We start from the raw sequence: 21,807 nt of genomic DNA, 5'->3' as shown, positions 1-21,807 counted from the left end.
TGATCGGTCCGGTCACAGGCACAGGAGGCAAGCGCATGCTCCATGTGAACATGCTCAAGCCATACCATGAGCGCACGGAAGAGGTAACTGCTATCTGTGCACCTGCCACTGAAGATTATGATAATTTGCCACTCCCAGATCTCCTAGACCAAGAGGGCCAGAGTGGAGACCTGGGAGAAGTACAGTTAGGAGAACGGTTAGTCCCCCAGGAGCGAACCCAGGTCCAAAGACTAATCCAGGACAAGGGGGCCACGTTTCCCAACCTACCTGGGTACACTCCGTTAACCACTCACAAAGTTGAAACCCTAGACCAGACCTCCCTTCGCCAAACCGCCTATCGCATACCCGAAGCAGTTAAAGAAAATATGCGGAAAGAAATTGAGGAAATGCTGCAGTTCGGGGTGATAGAACACTCTGACAGCCCCTGGGCCTCCCCGGTAGTACTAGTACCGAAACGGGATGGCACGACCCGTTTCTGTGTGGACTACCGGAGGCTAAACGATAAAACAACCTCAGACGCCTACCTTATGCCCCGGATAGACGAGATCCTAGACAAAATGGCCAGAGGCCAGTACCTCACCACAATAGATCTGTGCAAGGGGTACTGGCAAATTCCATTAGCCGAGGACGCCATCCCCAAGTCGTCATTTGTCACCCCATTTGGCCTGTATCAGTTTAAGGTCATGCCATTCGGGATGAAGAATGCCCCGGCTAACTTTCAGAGGATGGTAGATTGGCTACTGGATGGGTTTCAGGAGTATGCCTGCGCCTACTTAGATGATATACCCATTTTTAGCTGCTGCTGGGCCGAACACCTGACCCACATAGGAGCCGGACTAGACCGGATTAGGGAGGCCGGACTGACCCTAAAGCCCAGTACGTGCCATATAGGAATGGCAGAAGTTCAATACTTAGGGCACAGAGTTGGGAGCCTGCTACAGAAACCAGAACCCGCTAAAATAGAGGCAGTCGCAAAGTGGCCAACCCCCCGCACTAAAACCCAGGTCCTCGCATTCCTGAATACCGCAGGGTACTACAGGAAATTCGTAGCTAATTACAGCACCCTAGCTAAACCTATCTAACACATAAAAACCTCCCCAAGATAGTAGTATGGGCCCCAGAGTGTGAACAGACCTTCCAACAGCTCAAGACGGCGCTCATTAAATCACCTGTACTTTCTGCTCTTGATCCAACTAAACGCTTTCTCGTCCATACAGATGCTTCTATGTTTGGATTGGGAGCAGTACTGAGCCAAGTCGGAGCAGATGGCGGCGAGCAATCCGGGGCTTATCTAAGCCGGAAACCTTTACCCAGGGAAGTAGATACACTGCCATTGAAAAGGAGTGCCTGGCGGTGGTGTGTGCCCTCAAAAAGCTGCAACCTTACTTGTATGGACAACCGTTTACCTTACAGATCACAACCTGTTGGTGTTGCTGAACAGGGTGTCAGGAGACAATGCCAGGCTGTTGCTCTGGAGTTTGGCGCTACAGTCTTTTGACTTTACAATTCACTATCGCCCTCGGAAGCAAAATGGCAATGCTGACGGGTTATCCAGACAAACAGACCTTGAACAGTGATCTGTGAGTACTCCTACGGACATCCCCAAGCCGATCCTGGCCTGCTTCAGGATGTCCTGTAAGCCTGGGTACTTATGCACAAAGTGTTGTACGATCAGATTACACACATGTGCCATGCACGGCACATGTGTCAACTTGCCCAAATTCTATGCCACCAACAAATTTATTCCGTTGTCACAAACCACTTTGCCGATTTCCAGTTGGTGCGGAGTCAGCCACTTTTCCACCTGTGCATTCAGGGCGGACAGGAGTGCTGGTCCGGTGTGACTCTCTGCTTTCAGGCAAGTCAACTCCAAGACAGCGTGACACTGCCATATCTGGGATGTGGAATAGTACCTGGGGAGCTGAGGGGTGCCGTTGATGTGGAGCAAGACGCAGCAGCAGAAGAGGACTCAGCCGAGGAGGTTATGGAAGAGGATGGAGTAGGAGGAGTAGAGGAGGTGGCAGCAGGCCTGCCTGCAAGTCGTGGCGGTGTCACCAACTCCTCTGCAGAGCCACGCATTCCATGCTTGGCAGCCGTCAGCAGGTTTACCCAATGCGCAGTGTAGGTGATATACCTGCCCTGACCATGCTTTGCATGTATCAGTGGTCAGATGGACCCTTGCCCCAACACTGTGTGCCAGACATGCCATTACTTCCTTTTGCACAGTCGAGTACAGGTTGGGGATTGCCTTTTGTGCAAAGAAATTTTGTCCGGGTACCTTCCACTGCGGTGTCCCAATAGCTAAAAAATGTTTTGAACGCCTCAGACTCCACCAGTTTGTTTGGTAAAAAGTTGGCGGGCTAATAGTTCAGACAAGCCAGGTGTCAGATGCCGGGCAAGGGGGTGACTTTCTGACGCTTGCAGACAACTAACTGCTATTCAATGTATAACATTGAAAAAAGTTTTGGGGTTTTTAAATGCAATCTATTGTGACACCAGATAAGCGTGGCACTGTGCAGTGGCAGAGGTTGGCAGAGTACACGCTGTAGGCCTGACACCCGCTTGAAGACAACTAACTGCTATTCAATCTATAACAGTGGAAAAACTTTTTTTTCCTTTTAAAGGCACGCTATTGTCACACCTGATATGAGTGGCAAAGTGGACTGGCAGAGTACACGCTGAAGGTCTGACATCCGCTTTGAGGACACTGACTGCTATTAGCTTACAGTGAAAAACTTTTTTTCTTTTTAAAGGCACGCTATTGTCACACCAGATATGAGGGGCAAAGTGGACTGGCAGAGGTTGGCAGAGTACACGCTGAAGGCCTGACACTCGCTTGAAGGACTGCTATTAGCTTACAGTGAAAAACGTTTTTTCTTTTTAAAGGCACGCTATTGTCACACCAGATATGAGGGGCAAAGTGGACTGGCAGAGGTTGGCAGAGTACACGCTGAAGGCCTGACACACCAGCTTAAAGGACACTGACTGCTATTAGCTTATAGTGAAAAACTTTTTTTCTTTTTAAAGGCACGCTATTGTCACACCAGATATGAGTGGCAAAGTGCACTTGCAGAGGTTGGCAGAGTACACGCTGTAGGCCTGACACCCGCTTGAAGACAACTAACTGCCATTCAATCTATAACAGTGGAAAAACTTTTTTTTCTTTTTAAAGGCACGCTATTGTCACACCTGATATGAGTGGCAAAGTGGACTGGCAGAGGTTGGCAGAGTACACGCTGAAGGTCTGACACCCGCTTTAAGGACACTGACTGCTATTAGCTTACAGTAAAAAACTTTTTTCTTTTTAACCCCTTAAGGACACATGACATGTGTGACATGTCATGATTCCATTTTATTCCAGAAGTTTGGTCCTTAAGGGGATAAAGGCACACTATTGTCACACCAGATATGAGTGGCAAAGTGGACTGGCAGAGGTTGGCAGAGTACACGCTGAAGGCCTGACACCCAGACGCTTGCGGACAACTAACTGCTATTCAATCTATTACAGTGAAAAACATTGCTTTGTTTTTAAATGCAAGCTTAAGCTATTGTGACACCAGATATGAGTGGTGGCACTGGACAAGTGGGCACAGTATCCACTGTGAGCCTGACACAGAAGCTGGCAGGCAGGTAACTGCAATTACATTACACAGAAAAAAAAAAGCAGACTGATGTTCTAGCCCTAAAAAGGGCTTTTTGGGGTGCTGTCCTTACAGCAGAGATCAGATGAATCTTTTATTTTTTAAATATAGATAAGTTAAAGTAAGAGCTACTTTTTATGGGGAGGCAGGATCACTGGAAATTTTTGGCAACAGGCAGACCTAAAGAAATATTTCATTTGAGTTGTTAAGCTAATTCACCAACAATCAATCAGTTGAAAGAATCCCACAGAAGGGCAAACTGACACCATGAACAGAGCAGGACAAAATGTCTGCACCAAGAGATCCAGTCCAAGGAAGAAAGTATATAAATATTTATATATAGGAAAGGGGGGTGTATAGACAGAGGAGGACAAAATGTCTGCACCCAGGTATTGAGATCCAGTTCAAGGAAGAATGTATACACAGACTCTTAATCACTGCTACCATAACCTGTCAAGTAGTTCACACCATCCATTATATTTTCGGAATCACATGCCAAGAACCATTTTGAGAAAGAATACAAATGCATACAATACATTCATGTTTAGAACAGCCATCCAGTTACATCCACAAAAAGCACAGGTGTATTGGAGTTGTATTCATTACCTATCTCACTGATGAAAGTGAGACTGTCTCCACTGCTCAAAGATCTGCTGAGTCCTATAGAGATCTGTGCACTCTGTCCTCTCCGTAAAATGAGTTTATTGCTAAAAAAGTCTTTGGTCCTGTGAGCTGTAGCATTGGCTGTTGGCCGAAGGTCCCAATTTATAAGTCTTAGACCTAAAAGAAAATAAACAATAATGATTAAGTTATTTTCTACATTTTTTTTTTTTTAAAGAGAGTTTATTTAAGTAAAAAAACAAAACAAAAAAAAAAAAAAACCAACAACACAACAATATTTGGAAATGTGAGCTGAGAGCTAAAAAGCATCAGCCTAGCTACACAGTTTATATTTTGGTGACAGTTCCTGACTTTTCTTTGTGCAAGCGCGGGAGTTTAATTCTCGATTTATGTTATTGATTTGCTTGTCTATAAACAAGGCAGGTTAAGACAATTATTCGGGAGGCCTGGAACTGCTTCAGTAAAAACACAGTATTAATTATCCTGTTATCACATCCACAGGGAATATTTAAGAAGGTAAGAATATATTGCTCCTTCTGCTATACATTCAAGTCCGTACATGATATGCAGATGAAAAGTTACCTTTGAATTACTAATAAAGTTAAATAGATGCAAATGTATATTACCTCCTTAATATCTATGTCTTGGGAAAACAAAAAAGGATCCCCAACCATCTTTTTCAGTCTTATTTGTGAGGCCTAAATTATTAGGTCACATTTTGTCAGCCAGGATAACAAGCAACAGGCCATATGGAGAGTGGACTGAGGAAAAGATCAAATTTTCTGTGTAAGGTCTTTACACTTAGCCTTTGATTTCTCCAACTTTCTTATGGAGCTGCACCATGGACCCTCTGCATGTTACCATATCTCCTAACTGTCCCTATTTAGGTGAAAAAGTCCATATTTTGGGCCCAAATCTATCTGTCCCTATTTTCTATCCTAATGTCCCTCTTTTCTAGGAGCTCCATGTTTGTTGGTGTGTCTGAGTGTATAACAGAGCTCCACAGCAATAATACTCCCAGTAAGGAGTCTTTCACTACAATAAATGTGTTTTAAACTCAATCTGTGTAAATAAGATACATTGTTCTTGTCCTAAACTACATTTTAGTTGCATTCATTGTTTATTAGTAAACCACTGAAAACTTATCTGAACACCCCCACCCTTGTCCACTCCCCCACTTATACCTCTAAAATTGAAATGTCCCTCATTGTCCATTTAAAATGTTGGGATGTATGTCTTGACTGCCTGTGTACCAACATACATTTAGTGAAAGCATATATTTTATTAAAAATTCAATACAATGCTATGTTTGGTTTAATTAGTTTGCTTGGTTTAGACTTGTGTTGTAATGTAAAAAAAAATAAAGTATAAATATTTTCAATAAATCTATCTATATTTAACTTTATTTTACGTGAAATTGTTGCACACATACAGTTATACTTGCTATATTCTGCTATCCACATTTCCTAGGCACACCCATAAATTGGATATGATTATTTATATTACTGTACATTTAAGTGTACTTTTTTTTTCCCAAACCTGTTTTAAGTATTGTAAGACAAGGGATAGAGTATAATCTTTAATTCTGCAGTCCAGAACAATCACTATTTAATAAACCAAAAATCTTTAAAATATATATTTTTTCGGGTTTCCATAAACAGCCGTCTTTGCACACAATTGGTCTACTCAAATATCAGCTAATTCACATATTTTCAAATCACATTTTTTAAATAAATGATGTAATTTTGGATATTAGATATTTCCTTAAAATAAATAAATTAGTTCATTTATGAAACCTTAAACTAGTGTACATTAGGCGCTGCTAGATTTCGCAGAGTCAAAAGATATGCTGGTACTATGTCCAAATGGAACCTGGTACTCTGAACAACTACATGCAATAACTAGGATGGAAAATATTGAAATTCTGCTTGTTTGCATGTTTGCAGGTTAAAGGAATGAGGAACAGAGAATTGGGAGACAAACACGGGTGCCTCCCTGTACCATTATTACTGCAATGATCTATGGTAGTTATGGTGCCTATCCCCTATTTTTTCATATATACATTTGCTAGGGAGTCATCTCGTTTTTTTGGGAACTTATGGAAGCACTTGTTTTATTATACACAGTATATATACACAGTATATATAATTGCTAATAAGATAATAAAAATTGAAACATTTTGTAACTTTATAACTGGAGTATTCATAACATTTGTTTTACATTTTAACTACAATATCTTAAATATAAAAGAAATGAACAAAAAATAAAAAAAATTACACAAACACAACTCTTCATTATAAATGCATACAGTTGTGTAAAAGAATGTAGAAACACTGTTGTGCAAATAATATATACTATTCATTACATTGCAGTTGAACAAAAGCTAATAAATGCAGAGTATATTAATCTTCTAAGCTATATAACATCTGTTTTGTTAATTATGGATATAACAATCCTCTACATAATGGAGAATGGAAAAGATTACAAATGATGGAGACTGGAGAGAAGACCCAATTGAAGTGTGCTGCTTTTATTGTAAAAAAAATAAATAAATCACCATCTATTAAATTGACAAGAGACAGTGTCAAGGCCCTAGAGTGAACAATGACATTATATAATATATATAAATATTTCTATTGTAGAGTACCATGCTGCTGTAAAAATTTAAATATATATACAGGTATTGATCAGCACTCTCTGACTTTTGAAGGTTAAAACTTACAGTTTATTAGAAATCCATTAAAAATAAGATCAACGTTTCAGCCTGATCCTGATGAAAGTCCCTGCTGGGACTGAAACATTGATCTTATTTTTAATGGATTTTTAATAAACTGTAAGTTTTAACCTTCAAAAGTCCGAGAGTGCTGATCAATACCTGTATATATATTTAAATTTTCCCGGATTTCAAGCACCCGGCAAACAGTTCACTTACGCGTGAGTACAAGGACTTTCTACATTTTTGTTATATATATATATATATATATATATATATATATATATATATATATATATATATATATATATATATATATATATATATATATATATATATATATCCTGATGAAAGTCCACAAGGAGGACTGAAACGTTGATCCTGTTTTAAATGCTACAATGCCACTTTGGTTTCATATATATATATATATGTATATATTTAGTTTTTTTTATTTAGTTTTTTTTTTTCTTAATATGCAGAGGTAGAAAAATCTCACATACAATCTTATCAGTATATAATCATAAATAAATTATTTGTGTTGAGCTTATTATTATAAATGAATATATTATATATAAAGAAGCAAATATAAATATTTCTAAAAAAATAAAAATAAACTTATGTTGTTAGAAAATAATTCTAAGAGTTTCAACCTGTAGGATGCTGCAAAATACTTACTTGTCATTTTGAGATTTCTTGAAGTCCTGAGATGATCGAGGTGAATGAATTAAGGTTTGCGTTTTTTTGCTGCTTATATCTCAATTATCTTCTCTTCCTTGTATGTAATACTTGTAGATTTAATTGAGATGGGTGGAGTTTTTACTAATCATTTTAGATGTTGCTCATATATGTTGGTGTTGCTCAAAGCAGGGTGTGTACTACTGGGAAGAATTTTTAAAGTATAATTATGATAACCTGTCTGAGGACATGCCGCTAAAGAATATTCAGAAATTAGATTTTATTTTAGGGTCTTTACTGATACACAAACAAAAAACTAAATGTTGGCATTAATACATCAAAACTTCATGAAATCCTTTTTTGGGGGGTAATTGTAGATAAGGGTTGGGCACACTTTAGGTGATGCAATATCTCCTGTAATTTAGTTAAAACTTGTTGAGGTTAGCATGTGCAAAAAAAAAGTATCAGGTCAATCAGATCAATTTAGGATGGGCTTTATTAAGAAGAAGAGTTTCCAGAATAGGCAGTAACAAACAGAATTTGATGGAAATTGTGCAGGCTCTTCCAGCTCCTCAATGGAGTTTAACTCTGTGAAATGGAGTTGGACTTCAACAACCTTTGCATGAGGATGTCTATCGTCTTCAAATTCCCCATAGGAAAGCCCTGATTCAATTCTTTCTTATGGGAAGCTTTAACGTGTGATCGCCATGCATGCAGGGCAACAAGCTTATAAGCACCAAGGAGACACATGCATAGCTAGGAATGTGGCAACAGCAGGTATGGTGACATTAAAATAAAATTGCAAAACAAACATTTACAGTGAAAATAAAAGAAAAAGATACACGAGAGAGGATGTCTCGAGAAGTAGGTGCTGGGGTCACTAACAGCACGTGGTATTATATCATGAAATAACAGGTTGACTTTGATGCCACACATATAAACTACTTAGGGACTTGGGTCTACCACACATTTCTAATTGCAGCATCAAATTTGCCTAGTTAAAGGAATGCCTATGTGCACTCTTCCCTGACAGATATGCTCCACAAATCAGCTTTGCCCTTTGGCTCATCCTCTGATTTGGCCCACATTGCAATCTAGAGATTTCCCCATTATTCCCCATCACTGCTGCCCGATTTAGGCTCTTCCTCAGGCAATTAAATCAGTTTTAGTTGATAATAGCATGCCACCCATAACGAAGTTGATTAGAGACAAACATCCCACCCCCTTGGTAACTTTTAGCTATCACCAATTAATCCACTTTATGTGGACCTTTGTTTTTCCCTGATAGAAACCTAGGGAGTTGATACATTTTAAAATCCGATGTCAGCCAAAGACTACGGTCGCAAGGCCATTGTCCCAAATTTATGCATCCATCCAGACAACTTCTACCAGCAAACCCCTACCCTTTGAAAAATTCTAGGAGTTCGGATTTACATATTTATTAAACTCCTTCAGACTCCTCATACATTAAGCCTCCTGCAATATCCTACTGATGGTACAGTGCTCCCTCTTATATTCTACATACCCTTCTGTAATCATTCTCTGCTGGAGATGCTTTTTAGAGGCTGGTGCTGTTAAGCACATTAGTGGTTTTCCCCCTATTACAGGGATCAGTTAGTAACTCTTCCTCCACTTTATCTGCTGGGAGTTGAGGGTAATGACAAGCCTCTAAAAAATTATCTCATTACATGTGCTTTGGGAGCAGAGGGTAACATAAACAAATAGTGGGTACGCTGTTCAAATCCATGTAAGGCATATATGAAAGGGCCAGGGGTAGTCCACACCATTGTTACCAATACACTGAATCGATTTGGAACCCAAGGCTTTGGACCTATTAATTTGAAGCCTAAATACATCCATAATTTTATTCTGTTGCATTCTGCCTAGAATTTGACATGATTCCCAGGTGCGGGTCAAAAGAATAAAAACTCTTTCAAATGGTGATTGAATTTCTATATGTGATTTTGTATATTATTATGAAAGTAAAATTCATTATTTAGTATTTATCCATTCATAATAATCTTAAATAATGACCTCAAAACCATTATCAATGGTACAAGTTTGATACTTCCTGGCTGAGATTTTGAAACTTGCAAATTATTAGCACGACATCAGCTTTACACCTCGCCTTTGGCTCCATTCCAAAAAATAAGACATCCAGGAAGATTAAAAATAACTGTCTGGCTCATGCAGATCTACTTGCCCTTAGTAACTTATGGGTGTCTTTCACCCTGCCCTGAGGTGTCCTGTGCCTACAGTGTAATTTCTAAACACTTTATTGTCTGTCAGCCAATTACATGTTTGAAGTTTTGGGTTTGTGTCTTCATCCTAGCACCTCTGTGGGTCTCTTTCTTCCCCCTCAGCCTCTCTTTGTGTCTCTTCCCCAGCACCTTTGTGTATCTCTTTCTCCCCCAAACTCCTTTGTGCGTCTCTTCCCAATCCAGCCTATTCTTGTGTCTCTTTCTCCCCCTCAGCCCCTTTGTGTGGCTTTTTGTCCCCCTACCCCCTCAGTGTGTCTCTTTGTCCCCCCAGTACCTCTGTGTGTCTCTTTATCCTCAACCCCTTTTTTTTTTTTTTTAAGTCATTATTTCGATATTGCAATAAATACAACAGTGCCTGTATCGCCACAACAGCATCAGCAGGCTCAAGGTGTATGATCACGATATTAACACAGCGGTAAACTGAGTATGCTCCGGGTATATTGCAGCAGAGTGGCAAGTGAAGTACAAGTGAAAAATCTTTAGATTTTTGTTACAATGCATTTTAGGGCTTAGCTGCCAATCCTGAGCATCTGTCGGCAGTATGTGACCAAACATGTCTTAAGCGGGCATATAATTGATTGGTGGTGTAGTTCTACACTTTCAAGTGTCAGGGCGTGAAGTGTGGAGGCTATATGAGATGGAGGTCCGGCATGTTTGCGTGTTTAATGTGTAGGAATGTTGCCATGTAGGGAGATAACTGGAGTATCCAAGAGTGTATGCGCGTGTGTATCCGCCTGGCATGATGTCAAAGTTAGCAGTGCAGCCTCGATCGTCCTAGTTGCCGTGTGATAGTGTGGACAGTGCCTTGATGGAGATGGGAAGACTGTTGCTCCTGCGTCCGCTGCGAAGCAGGCTAAAGGGTTTGATTATTTAGGTGGGGTAATAACTGGGATCGAGGGGTTGCGGGGTGTTGGGGGACAAGGTATGGCCTCTCTATTGAGTCCTTGTTATCTTTTCAGTGCACCCTGTATGGTTGTGCTATTATTAGTGTGTCATGGAAAGTAGGGTGAGTGTGTGGGGAGAATGTGAGTGGGGGAGTGGGGGGGGGAGACCAGCAAGAAGGGTGTGTCCAGTCGGGGGGGAGGTTACCTTCCTTAGATCCCTGTTTGTACGTTATATGTGTGTTTCCCTAGGCTCGTTGTCTGGTGGTCAGGACCATGCTAGTTGTTGGTCATGAATGTGTCCCATGGTTGCCACACGTCTCGGAAGAGCGCGTGTTTGTGTGTGATGGAGGCATGAATTTCTTCAACGTTCCTGATTGTGTCAACCCTGGTAATCCACTCCCTGATCGATGGGGCGATCGGGTTTTTCCATTTTACCGGGATTAGCAAGTTGGCAGCAGTTACCAGGTGTGAGAAAATAATTCTTAGTGGTTTGGGGAGGGGATGGGGGAGTATCATAAACAGTATGGTCTGCGGGGTAAGGGCTAGTTGGGTCCCTGTTATCGTTTTGATCATTGTCACTATGTTATTCCAGTATTTCTGAAGAGTTGGGCAAAGCCGCCATGTGTGTGCCAAGGAGGCTCCTGGTTGGAAGCATTTCCAGCAGACATCTTGTGAATTGGGGAAAAGGTTGTGGATTTTGGAAGGGGAATAGTGCCACCTGGCAATTCTCTTATAGTTACCTTCCTGAATAGCCGCACATACGAAGGTGGTGTGGATTTGGCGGAAGATAGTCTTCCATTGGGGAGTGTCGATTTGAATACTTAGGTCGGTGGACCATGAGTCTGTGAATTTTGGTAGAGTGATGTGGTGGTCAGACCCTAGGAGCTTATAGAATGACGAAAGCTGTTTGGTTTTAACGTTATTTGCCTTGCAGTGGATCTCAAAGTCTGAGAGAGTGCGGGAGCCCCCCGGGAGTGCGGGATTGTTTCTTATGAAGTGAGTCACCTGAGCATAGAGGAGAGTTTGCATCGTGGTAGGGTTGTCATGTTTAGTCAGACTGGTCAGGGACCGGATTTGGCGTCCCTCTAACTGGAGGTAAGTTACATCAGTTGTGTCTTGGAGGTGTTGAAACGTCTTGGCTTGCAGGCCTGGTGGGAATAGGGGGTTGTGCGTAATCTTTTTTTCTCCCCAAGCCTTCTGTGGGTCTATTTGACCCCCCACAGCCCTGTGTGGGTCTCTTTTTTTTCTCCCCAGTCCCTCGTGTGTCGCTTTGTCCCCCCGAACCTCTCTGTGCATCTTTTTGTCCCCCCTAGCCTGTGTGTCTTTTTGTCCAGCCCCCAGCCCGTCTGTGTGCCTCTTTATCCTTCTTATTCCCCTGTGTTCCTGTCCCCCCACCCCATCATGCCAGCCTTTAAAGCAGTATCTCAGCTCAGGAAAGAAAATTACCTCCATAATGGCATATCATTTTAAAAGTAGGCATTCCAGGTTATTCAAAATGGGGTATTTTTAGTTGTTTGGTCTAGCCACTTTATAATGGCTGAACGTAACATAAACTGGGACAGGTCAAGATATCAGCAACCAAAACTCGGTTCAGGCAGCTGACAAAGAGTAAACATGACAAGAAAAGTCCGGATTCTGAAATTAAAAAAAAGATTATATATATATATATATATATATATATATATATATATATATATATATAGTGGGTAGTTAATACATTGCTAAACACAAATACACACCCCAGTCAAGCTATAAGACTTGCTTTTCCCACATAAATCTCACTTTAACAGTGCTCTGACTCCTGCAAGGGATTCTGGATAGGCATATGCAAATGATCTCAACAAAGAACCATATTTTTGCCTCATTATTCTTGGAGTATGTGTCTGCTGTATTCAATAGCTTTGAAACACAACTCAGGAAGAGGAGCAAAGCCAGTAAAACCACTAATGGACAGCCGTTTCGTTGTTAATGAAACTCATCAGCATGAGGTTGGTTACTGGCTTGCTATGGAGGCTTGGCGTTACTTGTGAAGTACATACCAATAGTTGTGATGGGGAAAAAGTGTGGATGAAAAAAATCATACATATATATGTATTTGTTCTGAAATAATAGTTTAACTCTTTTTGAATTTTGTAAATAATTCAGAAGTGCATTGGCCAGGTTGAGATGGGAAGTATGGACAATTATATGTACAGTCTCTCCTAACTCCTCTTTTGTAGCAGATGCGGCAGTTTTTCTGGGGTGACTTTTTGTGGGCTGTGAGGGGCATTGAGGAGAGGTTAGGTGGATAGCGAAATAAATGTGCTTATGTCAGACAAAAGCTTCAGGGTTAATTCCAGGAAAGTGTATTGCTTCGCTGTGGCTTCTTTTTTTGTACAGTATACAGGAATTATATACTACAAAGGTCTTTGTTTTACGGTGAACCAGATATAGCTGAATACACTGGTCATACAAATCTACTCTTCCAAAAAAAAAAAAAAAGTTACCTGCGCTCTTCCAAAATCCCTATGCATATTTACAGGGCCGCCATCAGGGAGTGACAACCATGGCGGTTGTCACGGGCTCGCCTGTCCTGGGGGCCCCGGACTGCTCTTGCAGTCCCGTCCCCACTTCCCCTCTCTGCACACATAGATAGCGAATATCGCTATCTATGTGTGCAGCCTCGGGCCCCCTTATGGGCCCCAATTATGGATGTTGGGTACTACTTAACCCCTTTGCTAATCACCAAATCAACTCTTAATACTGTTATATGTTTATTATTTTATCACTGCAAACGTATCACACTGCTCTGCAAACATTATGCTCTATGTGTAGTTAATGATATCTATTAAATATTGCTAAATTCATGTTTTATTGGTTAACTATTATCCCAGAAAGATGTACATTTTCTTCTCCTATATTTCATATTATTATATATATTTATTGGCTTATTTAATATACGTCCCATCTATATCTATAAAAGGTTTATAATAACATTTGTTTGGTCATTTATTTCCTATGTTTGAATATATACGCATTTGTCTTTAATTTATTTGATGTCCATTAACTAGAGTTGAGCGAACCCGGACTGTAAAGTTCAGGTTCGTACCGAACATTACATTTTTTGGACCCCAGACCCGAACACGGACATATCACTGTATGTTCGGGTTGGAGTTCGGTGTTCGGCGATTTAATGGCACGTTTTCAAAGGCTGAAGGGCAGCCAATCAACAAGCGTTTGACTTGTGTGCCCTTAGAAGCCATCACAGCCATGCCTACTAATGGCATGGCTGTGATTGGCCAGTGCAGCATGTGACCCAGCCTCTATATATAAGCTGGAGTCGCGTAGCGCCACACGCACATGAGCTCTTATTAGTGTAGGGAGAGGATGTTGCCGCTGTGAGGGACAGCTTAGGAAAGAATTATGCAAACTAGTACATTAGTGGGGTGCACTTCATATTTGAGAGTCAAATAGAAGCGTCAAATACCGTGGTCACATCAGAGTTTTAAAAAGTCAATTTTTGTGGGTGCTAAATAGTACAATAGCGGGGTGCACTTCATATCTGAGAGTCAAATAGAATCGTCAAATACTGCTGTCACATTGCAGTTTTAAAGCTTAAAATTTTTTGGGTGCTAAAAAGTACATTAGTGGGGTGCACTTCATATCTGAGGGTCAAATAGAAGTGTCAAATACTGCTGTCACATTGCAGTTTTAAAACTTAAAAATTTTTGGGTGCTAAAAGTACATTAGTAGGGTGGACTTCATATCTGAGAGTCAAATAGAAGCGTCAAATAGTGCGCTTGCAGCGCAGTTGTAAACATTCTAATTGTTTTGGTGCTAAATTGCTAAATAGTACATTTTGGGGCGTGCTCTTCATATCTGAGAGTCAAATAGAAGCGTCTAATAGTGTGCTTACAGCGCACTTGTAAAAATTCTAATTTTCTGGGTGCTTATCTGCTAAATAGTACATTTTGAGCGTGCTCTTCATATATGAGAGTCAAATAGAAGCGTCAAATAGTGCGCTTGCAGCGCAGTTGTAAACATTCTAATTGTTTTGGTGCTAAACTGCTAAATAGTACATTTTGGGGAGTGCTCTTCATATCTGAGAGTCAAATAGAGTCAAATACTGTGGTTACAGCGCAATTGTAAAAATTATAATTGTTTTGCATGCTAATCTGCTAAATAATACATTTTCGGGCCTGCTCTTCATATCTGAGAGTCAAATCGAAGTGTCTAATAGTGCGCTTACAGCGCACTTGTAAACATTCTAATTTTCTGGGTGCTTATTGGCTAAATAGTACACTTTGGGGTGTGCACTTCATATCTGAGAGTCAAATAGAAGCATATAATAGTGCGCTTACAGCGCAGTTGTAAACATTCTAATTGTTTTGCTGCTAATCTGCTAAATAGTAAATTTTGGGGCCTGCTCTTCATATCTGAGAGTCAAATTGAAGCGTGGTTACATCGCACTTTCAAAAATTCTAATTTTTTGGGTGCTAAATAATACATTTACGGCCAGCGGTGCATTTCTTGCAGTCCAATTAACTTAAAAAAAAATAAAAAATTGTTTACTGTTGGGGATTACATTGTCGCCTGACATATAACATCTATTAGTTTGGTGGGTGAACGCAAAGAATGAGGAGAAACATAGAAACATAGAAACATAGAATGTGACGGCAGATAAGAATCATTCGGCCCATCTAGTTTTCCCAGTTTTCTAAATACTAAGAGAGCGTCAAATAAGGGACGTGGCTCTGATCTTGGTGCTGCTGGTGTTGGTGGAATCCCTGATGCAAGGAGAGGACATGGTCGATCTGTGCCAGCTACACGCACAAGTGAAACACCTTCCTCATGTGCGAGTACGCGACAGAACCTTCGGCGTAATTTGGTAGGCCCAAATACCGCTCTATGAATGGTGAGGCCAGAACAAGTACAGGCGATAGTAGATTGGATGGCTGACAGTGCCTCCAGTTCCTGCACATTGTCTCCCATTCGGTGCCCTGCTGAAAGCTCAGAGTTAGCTGCTGCAGCCCATGGCCATCTGTCTATCACCTCACCCTCTTGCAAATCAGCCAAGCAGTCTGAGCCACAAGTCATGCAGCAGTCTCTTATGGGCCATCCACCTAGCCCTGCCCCAGAAGTGGAAGGGATTGAGTGCACTGATGCACAACCACTTATGTGTCAGGATGTGGACATGCAAGGACCACCGCAGTACGTCTCTGATGATGACGAAACACAGGTGCCAACTGCTGTGACTTTCGGCAGTGTGCAGACCGGCAAGGAGGGCAGGGTTGAGGAGTGGGTGGAAGATGATGTGGAGGATGATGAGGTCCTAGACCCCACATGGAATGAAGGTAATGTGAGTGACGTGTCCAGTTTGGAGGAAGAGGCGATGGTCGCACAGAGGCACCAGCACACCATAACAGGGAGCAGGGTGCAAAAGCGGAGCGGCTGTCTCCTAGATGGTACGCCTGCTACTGCCCACTGCACCCAGGGACCGAGCACACCAAAGCCAGCTCCAAGGAGTTCCCTGGCGAGGCAGTTATTCAGACAATGTGCTGACGACCTGCATGACCAGGCATTTACATGCAAAGCACGAGCTGCAGTTGAGTAAGCACCTCAAAAACCAAGAAAGGTCTCAGGCTCCTCCTGCTTCCTCTTCTGCTGCTGTCTCGGCCTCTTCCTCCACCTCTGGAGTCACAGTGGCACCTGCCACCCTGCAAACAGAGGATGTGGCAGCAATGCCACCACATCCGCCACTGTCCCCAAGCATCTCCACACTGTCCCATGGAAGCGTTCAGCTGTCTATCTCCCAAACACTGGAGAGAAAGAGGAAGTACCCACCTAGTCACCCGCGATCCCTGGCCCTGAATGCCAGCATTTCAAAATTCATGGCCTTTGAAATGGCTGTCATTCCGTCTGGTGGAGACGGACAGTTTTAAAAACCTGATGGCGGTGGCTGTCCCACAGTACGTGGTTCCCAGCCGCCACTACTTTTCATGGTGAGCCATCCCTTCCCTGCACAACCAATTGGCGGACAAAATCAGGTGTGCACTGCGCAACCACAGACCACAGATACGTGGACCAGTAAGAACGCACAGGGACGCTATATCTCCCTAATTGCACACTGGGCAAATGTAGTGGCGGCTGGGCCTGAGGCGGATAGCAGTTTGGCGCATGTCCTTCCGCCACCGAGGATCGCAGGGCATTTCTCTTTGCCTCCTGTTGCCTACTTCTCCTACTCCGCTTCCTCCTCCTCCTCTACCACCACCTCATCCAGGCAGCGTAACACCTTCACCACCAACTTCAGCACAGCCAGGGGGAAACAACAGCAGGTTGTTTTAAAACTCAAATGTTTGGGGGAAAAACCCACACCGCGCAGGAGCTGTGGACAGGCATGGAACAACAGACCGATGAGTGGTTATTGCCACTGAGCCTCGAACCCGGCCTGGTGGTGTGCAATAATGGGCAAAATCTTATAGCAGCTCTGGGCCTAGCCAGTTTGCATCCCTTGCCTGGTGCATGTGCTGAATTTGGTGTTGCAGATATTCCTGAAAAACTACTGAGATATATCAGAGCTGCTGCAGAAAGTGCGGGCCATCTGTGCACGCTTTCGGCAATCTCACCCTGCTGCTGCTCGCCCTTCTGTGCTGCAGCGTAACTTCAGCCTTCCCGCTCACTGCCTCAAATGCGACATGCCCACAAAGTGGAACTCCTCCTTGCACATGCTGGAGAGACTGTGCGAGCAGCAGCAGGCAATAGAGGAGTTTCAGATGCAGCACGCACGGGTCAGTCACTCTGCAGAACAGCACCACTTCACCACCAATGAGTGGGCCTCCATGCGAGACCTGTGTGCCATTTTGCACTGTTTCAAGTACTCCACCAACATGGCCAGTGCCGCTGACGCCGTTCTCAGCCTTATTATCCTGCTTCTATGTATCCTTGAAAAAAACGCTTCGGGCAATGATGGAAGAGGATGTGGCACAGGATGAAGAGGAGGAGGAAGAGGGGTCATTTCCATGGTTATCAGGCCAGTCATTCACAAGTGGCTCGGAGGGTGGGTTCCTGCACTAGCATCGGCCAGGTACACAATTGTCCAGCCAGGGAGGATGAGGATGAGGATGATGAGGATGAGGATGAGGAACCGTGCTCACAGCAGGGTGGCACCCAACGCAGCTCGTGGGCATCACTGGAGTGTGGCTGGGGGGATACGGAGGACACAGACGATACACTTCCCACAGAGGACAGCTTGTCCTTGCCTCTGGGCAGCCTGATACACATGAGCGACTACATGCTGCAGTGCCTGCTCAACGATTGCCGAGTGTCAGGGTACCTGAAGTCTCTACCTCGGAGGAGGTTAGACTTCCCAACGACCGTCCTCTCAGGGGGGCTGATTCACCCAATCCTCACAGCTCTCATAGCCGTTCACACGCCGGCCGCGATAGCCCCGCTTCCTTTTATGACATGGCGCTCAGGAGCCGACGTCATGACGGCAATCACATCCCGACCTGTCAATCTAGTTCTGAACAACGAATCAGGGCTCGGCAAGGGCGGAGTCATCTATTAAAGAACCAAGGTATGAAAGAGGGATGTGTGTAATGGTTCATTGCCCTGTCGTGGTTCTAGCTTGTCTAGTCACTCAGTGCTCTTATTACTATTGTCTTTTGGTTCTGACTCGGCTTGTACTTTCGTTCCTGTTTATCTCTCGTGTCCTTTGACCTCGGCTCGTCTCTCGCTTACCTGTTCTCTCGTTCCCTCGACCTCGGCTTGTCTCTGACCATTCTTTGCTTTTTCCTTACGTTAGTCCGGCCATTCTAAGGTCCGGTATACGTACCTATATCCTGTTTGTATTCTGCGTGTTGGATCCCTGTCCCGATCCTGACACCGAGTTGCCCACATTCTAACTTGTGCTGTTTACTGGGTGGCCACCCTGCTGGATCCCCGTTACAAGGACAACGTGCCATCCTTAATTCCCTCACTGGAGCGTGATCGGAAGATGTGCGACTACATGCTGGTAGATGTGCTGCTGAGGGCATTCCCAACTGACACCGGGGGCTCAGTGGAAGCACAAGGTGAAAGCAGAGGAGGAGGAAGAGGTCCCCAACGCAGCTGGGGCACCGCCAGCACCTCAGAAGTCAGGGTTAGCATGGCCGAAATGTGGAATGCTTTGTCAGCACGCCACAACAACCAGCACCACCATCTGATATGGAACGTCTTAGCAGGAAGCAGGATTTCAGCAACATGGTGGAACAGTACGTGTGCACACGCCTACACGTACTGACTGATGGGTCTGCCGCATTCAACTTCTGGGTCTCCAAATTGGGCACATTACCTGAGCTTGCCCTTTATGCCTTGGAGGTGCTGGCCTGCCCTGCAGCCAGTGTATTGTGCCTTGGAGGTGCTGGCCTGCCCTGCAGCCAGTGTACGTGTGTTTAGCACGGCAGGGGGCGTTATCACAGACAAGTGCAGCCGCCTGTCCACAGCCAACCTGGACAAGCTCACGTTTATTAAAATGAACCAGGCATGGATCCCACCAGACTTGTCTGTACCTTGTTCAGAATAGACATTTATACTGGCCTCACCCAACCATTGTTATACTCAAGTGCACTTATTCTTTGTTTTCTTTTTTTTTATGTCCCATTGGGGCTACCCCAATAAAAAAATAAAAAAAACAGTGTTGGCTACCTCCTCCTCCTCCACCACCGCTTCCACCTACACCGCCAGAGCTGCTGCAGAAAGTGCGGGCCATCTGTGCGCGCTTTCGGCATTCTCACTCTGCTGCTACTCGCCTGTCTGCGCTGCAGCGGAACTTCGGCCTTCCCACTCACCGCCTCATGAGACTGTGCGAGCAGCAGCAGGCAATAGTGGAGTTTCAGCTGCAGCACGCACGGGTCTGTCGCTCTGCGGAACAGAGTTTTCTTTTCTTATATGTCCCAATATTTTGGGGGCTACCCCAATTAAAATAAAAAATAGATATATAAAATACAGTATAGGCTACCTCCTCGTCTTCCTCCACCGCTGCTTCCACCTACACTGCCACAGTCACCGCCTCCTCAACCTATGGGTGACTTAGTATAAACTATGTACACAATAGCAGAGGCTTGTGAAGGCCTTTTCTCAATTTATCAGGAGTTGAGCATTTCTCACTGCATCAGGACTGCAAGAAATGCACCGCAGGTCGCAAATGGTCCTTTTTTTGTATGTCCCAATATTTTGGGGGCTACCCCAATTAAAATAAAATATATATATATATATATAAACAGTGTTGGCTACCTCCTCCTCCACTGCCGCTTCCATCTACACCGCCACGGTCACCGCCTCCTCAACTTATGGGTGACTTAGTATAAACTATGTACACAATAGCAGAGGCTTATGAAGGCCTTTACTCCATTTATCAGGAGTTGAGCATTTCTCACTGCATCAGGACTGCAAGAAATGCCCCGCATGCCGCAAATGGTCCTTTTTTTGTATGTCCCAATATTTTGTGGGCTACCCCAATTAAAATAAAAAATAGATATATATAAACAGTGTTGGCTACCTCCTCCTCCTCCTCCACCACCGCTTCCACCTACACCGCCACGGTCACCGCCTCCTCAACGTATGGGTGACTTAGTATAAACTATGTACACAATAGCAGAGGCTTGTGAAGGCCTTTTCTCCATGCATCAGGAGTTGAGCATTTCTCCATGCATCAGGACTGCAAGAAATGCATCGCAGGCCGCAAATGTTTCTTTTTTTATATGTCCCAATATTTTGGGGGCTACCCCAATAAAAATAAAAAATATATATATAAAAAACAGTGTTGGATACCTCCTCCTCCTCCACCGCTGCTTCCACCTACACCGCCACAGTCACCGCCTCCTCAACCTATGGGTCACTTAGTATAAATTATGTACACAATAGCAGAAAGGCCTTTTCTCTATGCATCAGGAGTTGAGTTCACTTTAAACAATAAAAGAGGATACCCTGCACGCTAACCCTCTCTAAAAATGGATACTTCTGGTGATTCTCCTGACAGCCATGCTTTAGATTTTGATTTGTGTTCTTCCAAAGCTAAAATCAAAGATTCCATCTTGTGCTATTTTATGGCTCAGCTGTATTTTTAATTTTTATGATATTTTAAGTGATTTCCCTATCCACATTTGTTTGCAGGACACTTGCCCTACTCTTACCCCCATTTTACTTGCTTTTGCAGCCCTCTAGCCCTTTCCAGGACTTTTTTAGAGGCATTTTTGTGGCCAAAAGTTCGGGTCCCCATTGACTTCAAAGGGGTTCGGGTTCGGGTTTTTTTCAAAGTTCAGCCGAACCCGCCGGACCCGAACATCCAGGTGTCCGCTCAACTCTACCATTAACCTTTATTAGGAAATTTACATGAAATAGTTTGTTAAAAACACATCCCTCTTCTTTTACAATACACATTATGGTGTTTCCCATAAGTTGCCCTCTTCTAATATGGCCGATCTTCATGTGTGAGATGACATGAAGGAGGAACACATCATTTTCCGGACAACAGTAAAACCGGAAATGATGCACCACTATGGGCACGATGTCATATCTGCAACTGCCGAAGGATCAACATTTCTGGAACATGTCTACTGCCAATTAATAGAGCCCCATGGGGAAATGCATCTTAGCTGGACTATTTTACTTAAATAAGTGCAATATATGATATATTGTTTATTTCCATTAGTTTTATTCTTTGTGTTTTTTTGTACTGCTTTTATTTGTAATAAATGTTTGCTATAGCACTTTAAATTGTCCCATTTTTATTCATCAAGTTCCAGCCGCCCTGTTTGGGGAGTGTCACCCCACTGAAATCGACATCAAGCTGTTTAACCTCAGAGCCTGGGAGTCTAGGGCTCTGAGTTAGGTCAGTGCTGCATCACGTTTATTTCTATATTTATTCTCTCTGGAAATACTACACTATTATTGCTCCTTTGTTTTCTATTTTTGAGAGTAGATCATCCTGGAAGAGAGGTAGAGTGCTACCTTAAGAGCACTAAGGCGATAATACTGAGCCGTACACATTAGGC

General features: G+C 43.2%; 1 protein-coding gene across 1 annotated transcript in view; it reads right to left on the bottom strand.

Annotated features, from left to right (window-relative positions):
* Positions 1-7,736, bottom strand: part of LOC134614866 (protein-glutamine gamma-glutamyltransferase E-like) — a 30,340-nt gene extending 22,604 nt beyond the window's left edge. Inside the window, exons 1-2 of the mRNA XM_063459108.1 lie at positions 7,651-7,736; positions 4,248-4,421 (exon numbers count right to left, since the gene is read on the bottom strand). Of these exons, the coding sequence (XP_063315178.1) occupies positions 4,248-4,421; positions 7,651-7,657 (181 nt within the window). The 5' untranslated portion in view covers positions 7,658-7,736. The remainder of the gene's footprint in view (positions 1-4,247; positions 4,422-7,650) is intronic.
* Positions 7,737-21,807: the final 14,071 nt, after the last annotated feature.

This window comes from Pelobates fuscus, chromosome 6 (assembly GCF_036172605.1).
Source record: "Pelobates fuscus isolate aPelFus1 chromosome 6, aPelFus1.pri, whole genome shotgun sequence".
Lineage (NCBI taxonomy): Eukaryota > Metazoa > Chordata > Amphibia > Anura > Pelobatidae > Pelobates > Pelobates fuscus.
Note: the sequence above shows the minus strand (reverse complement) of the source record. Positions and strands in the feature narration are given on the sequence as shown.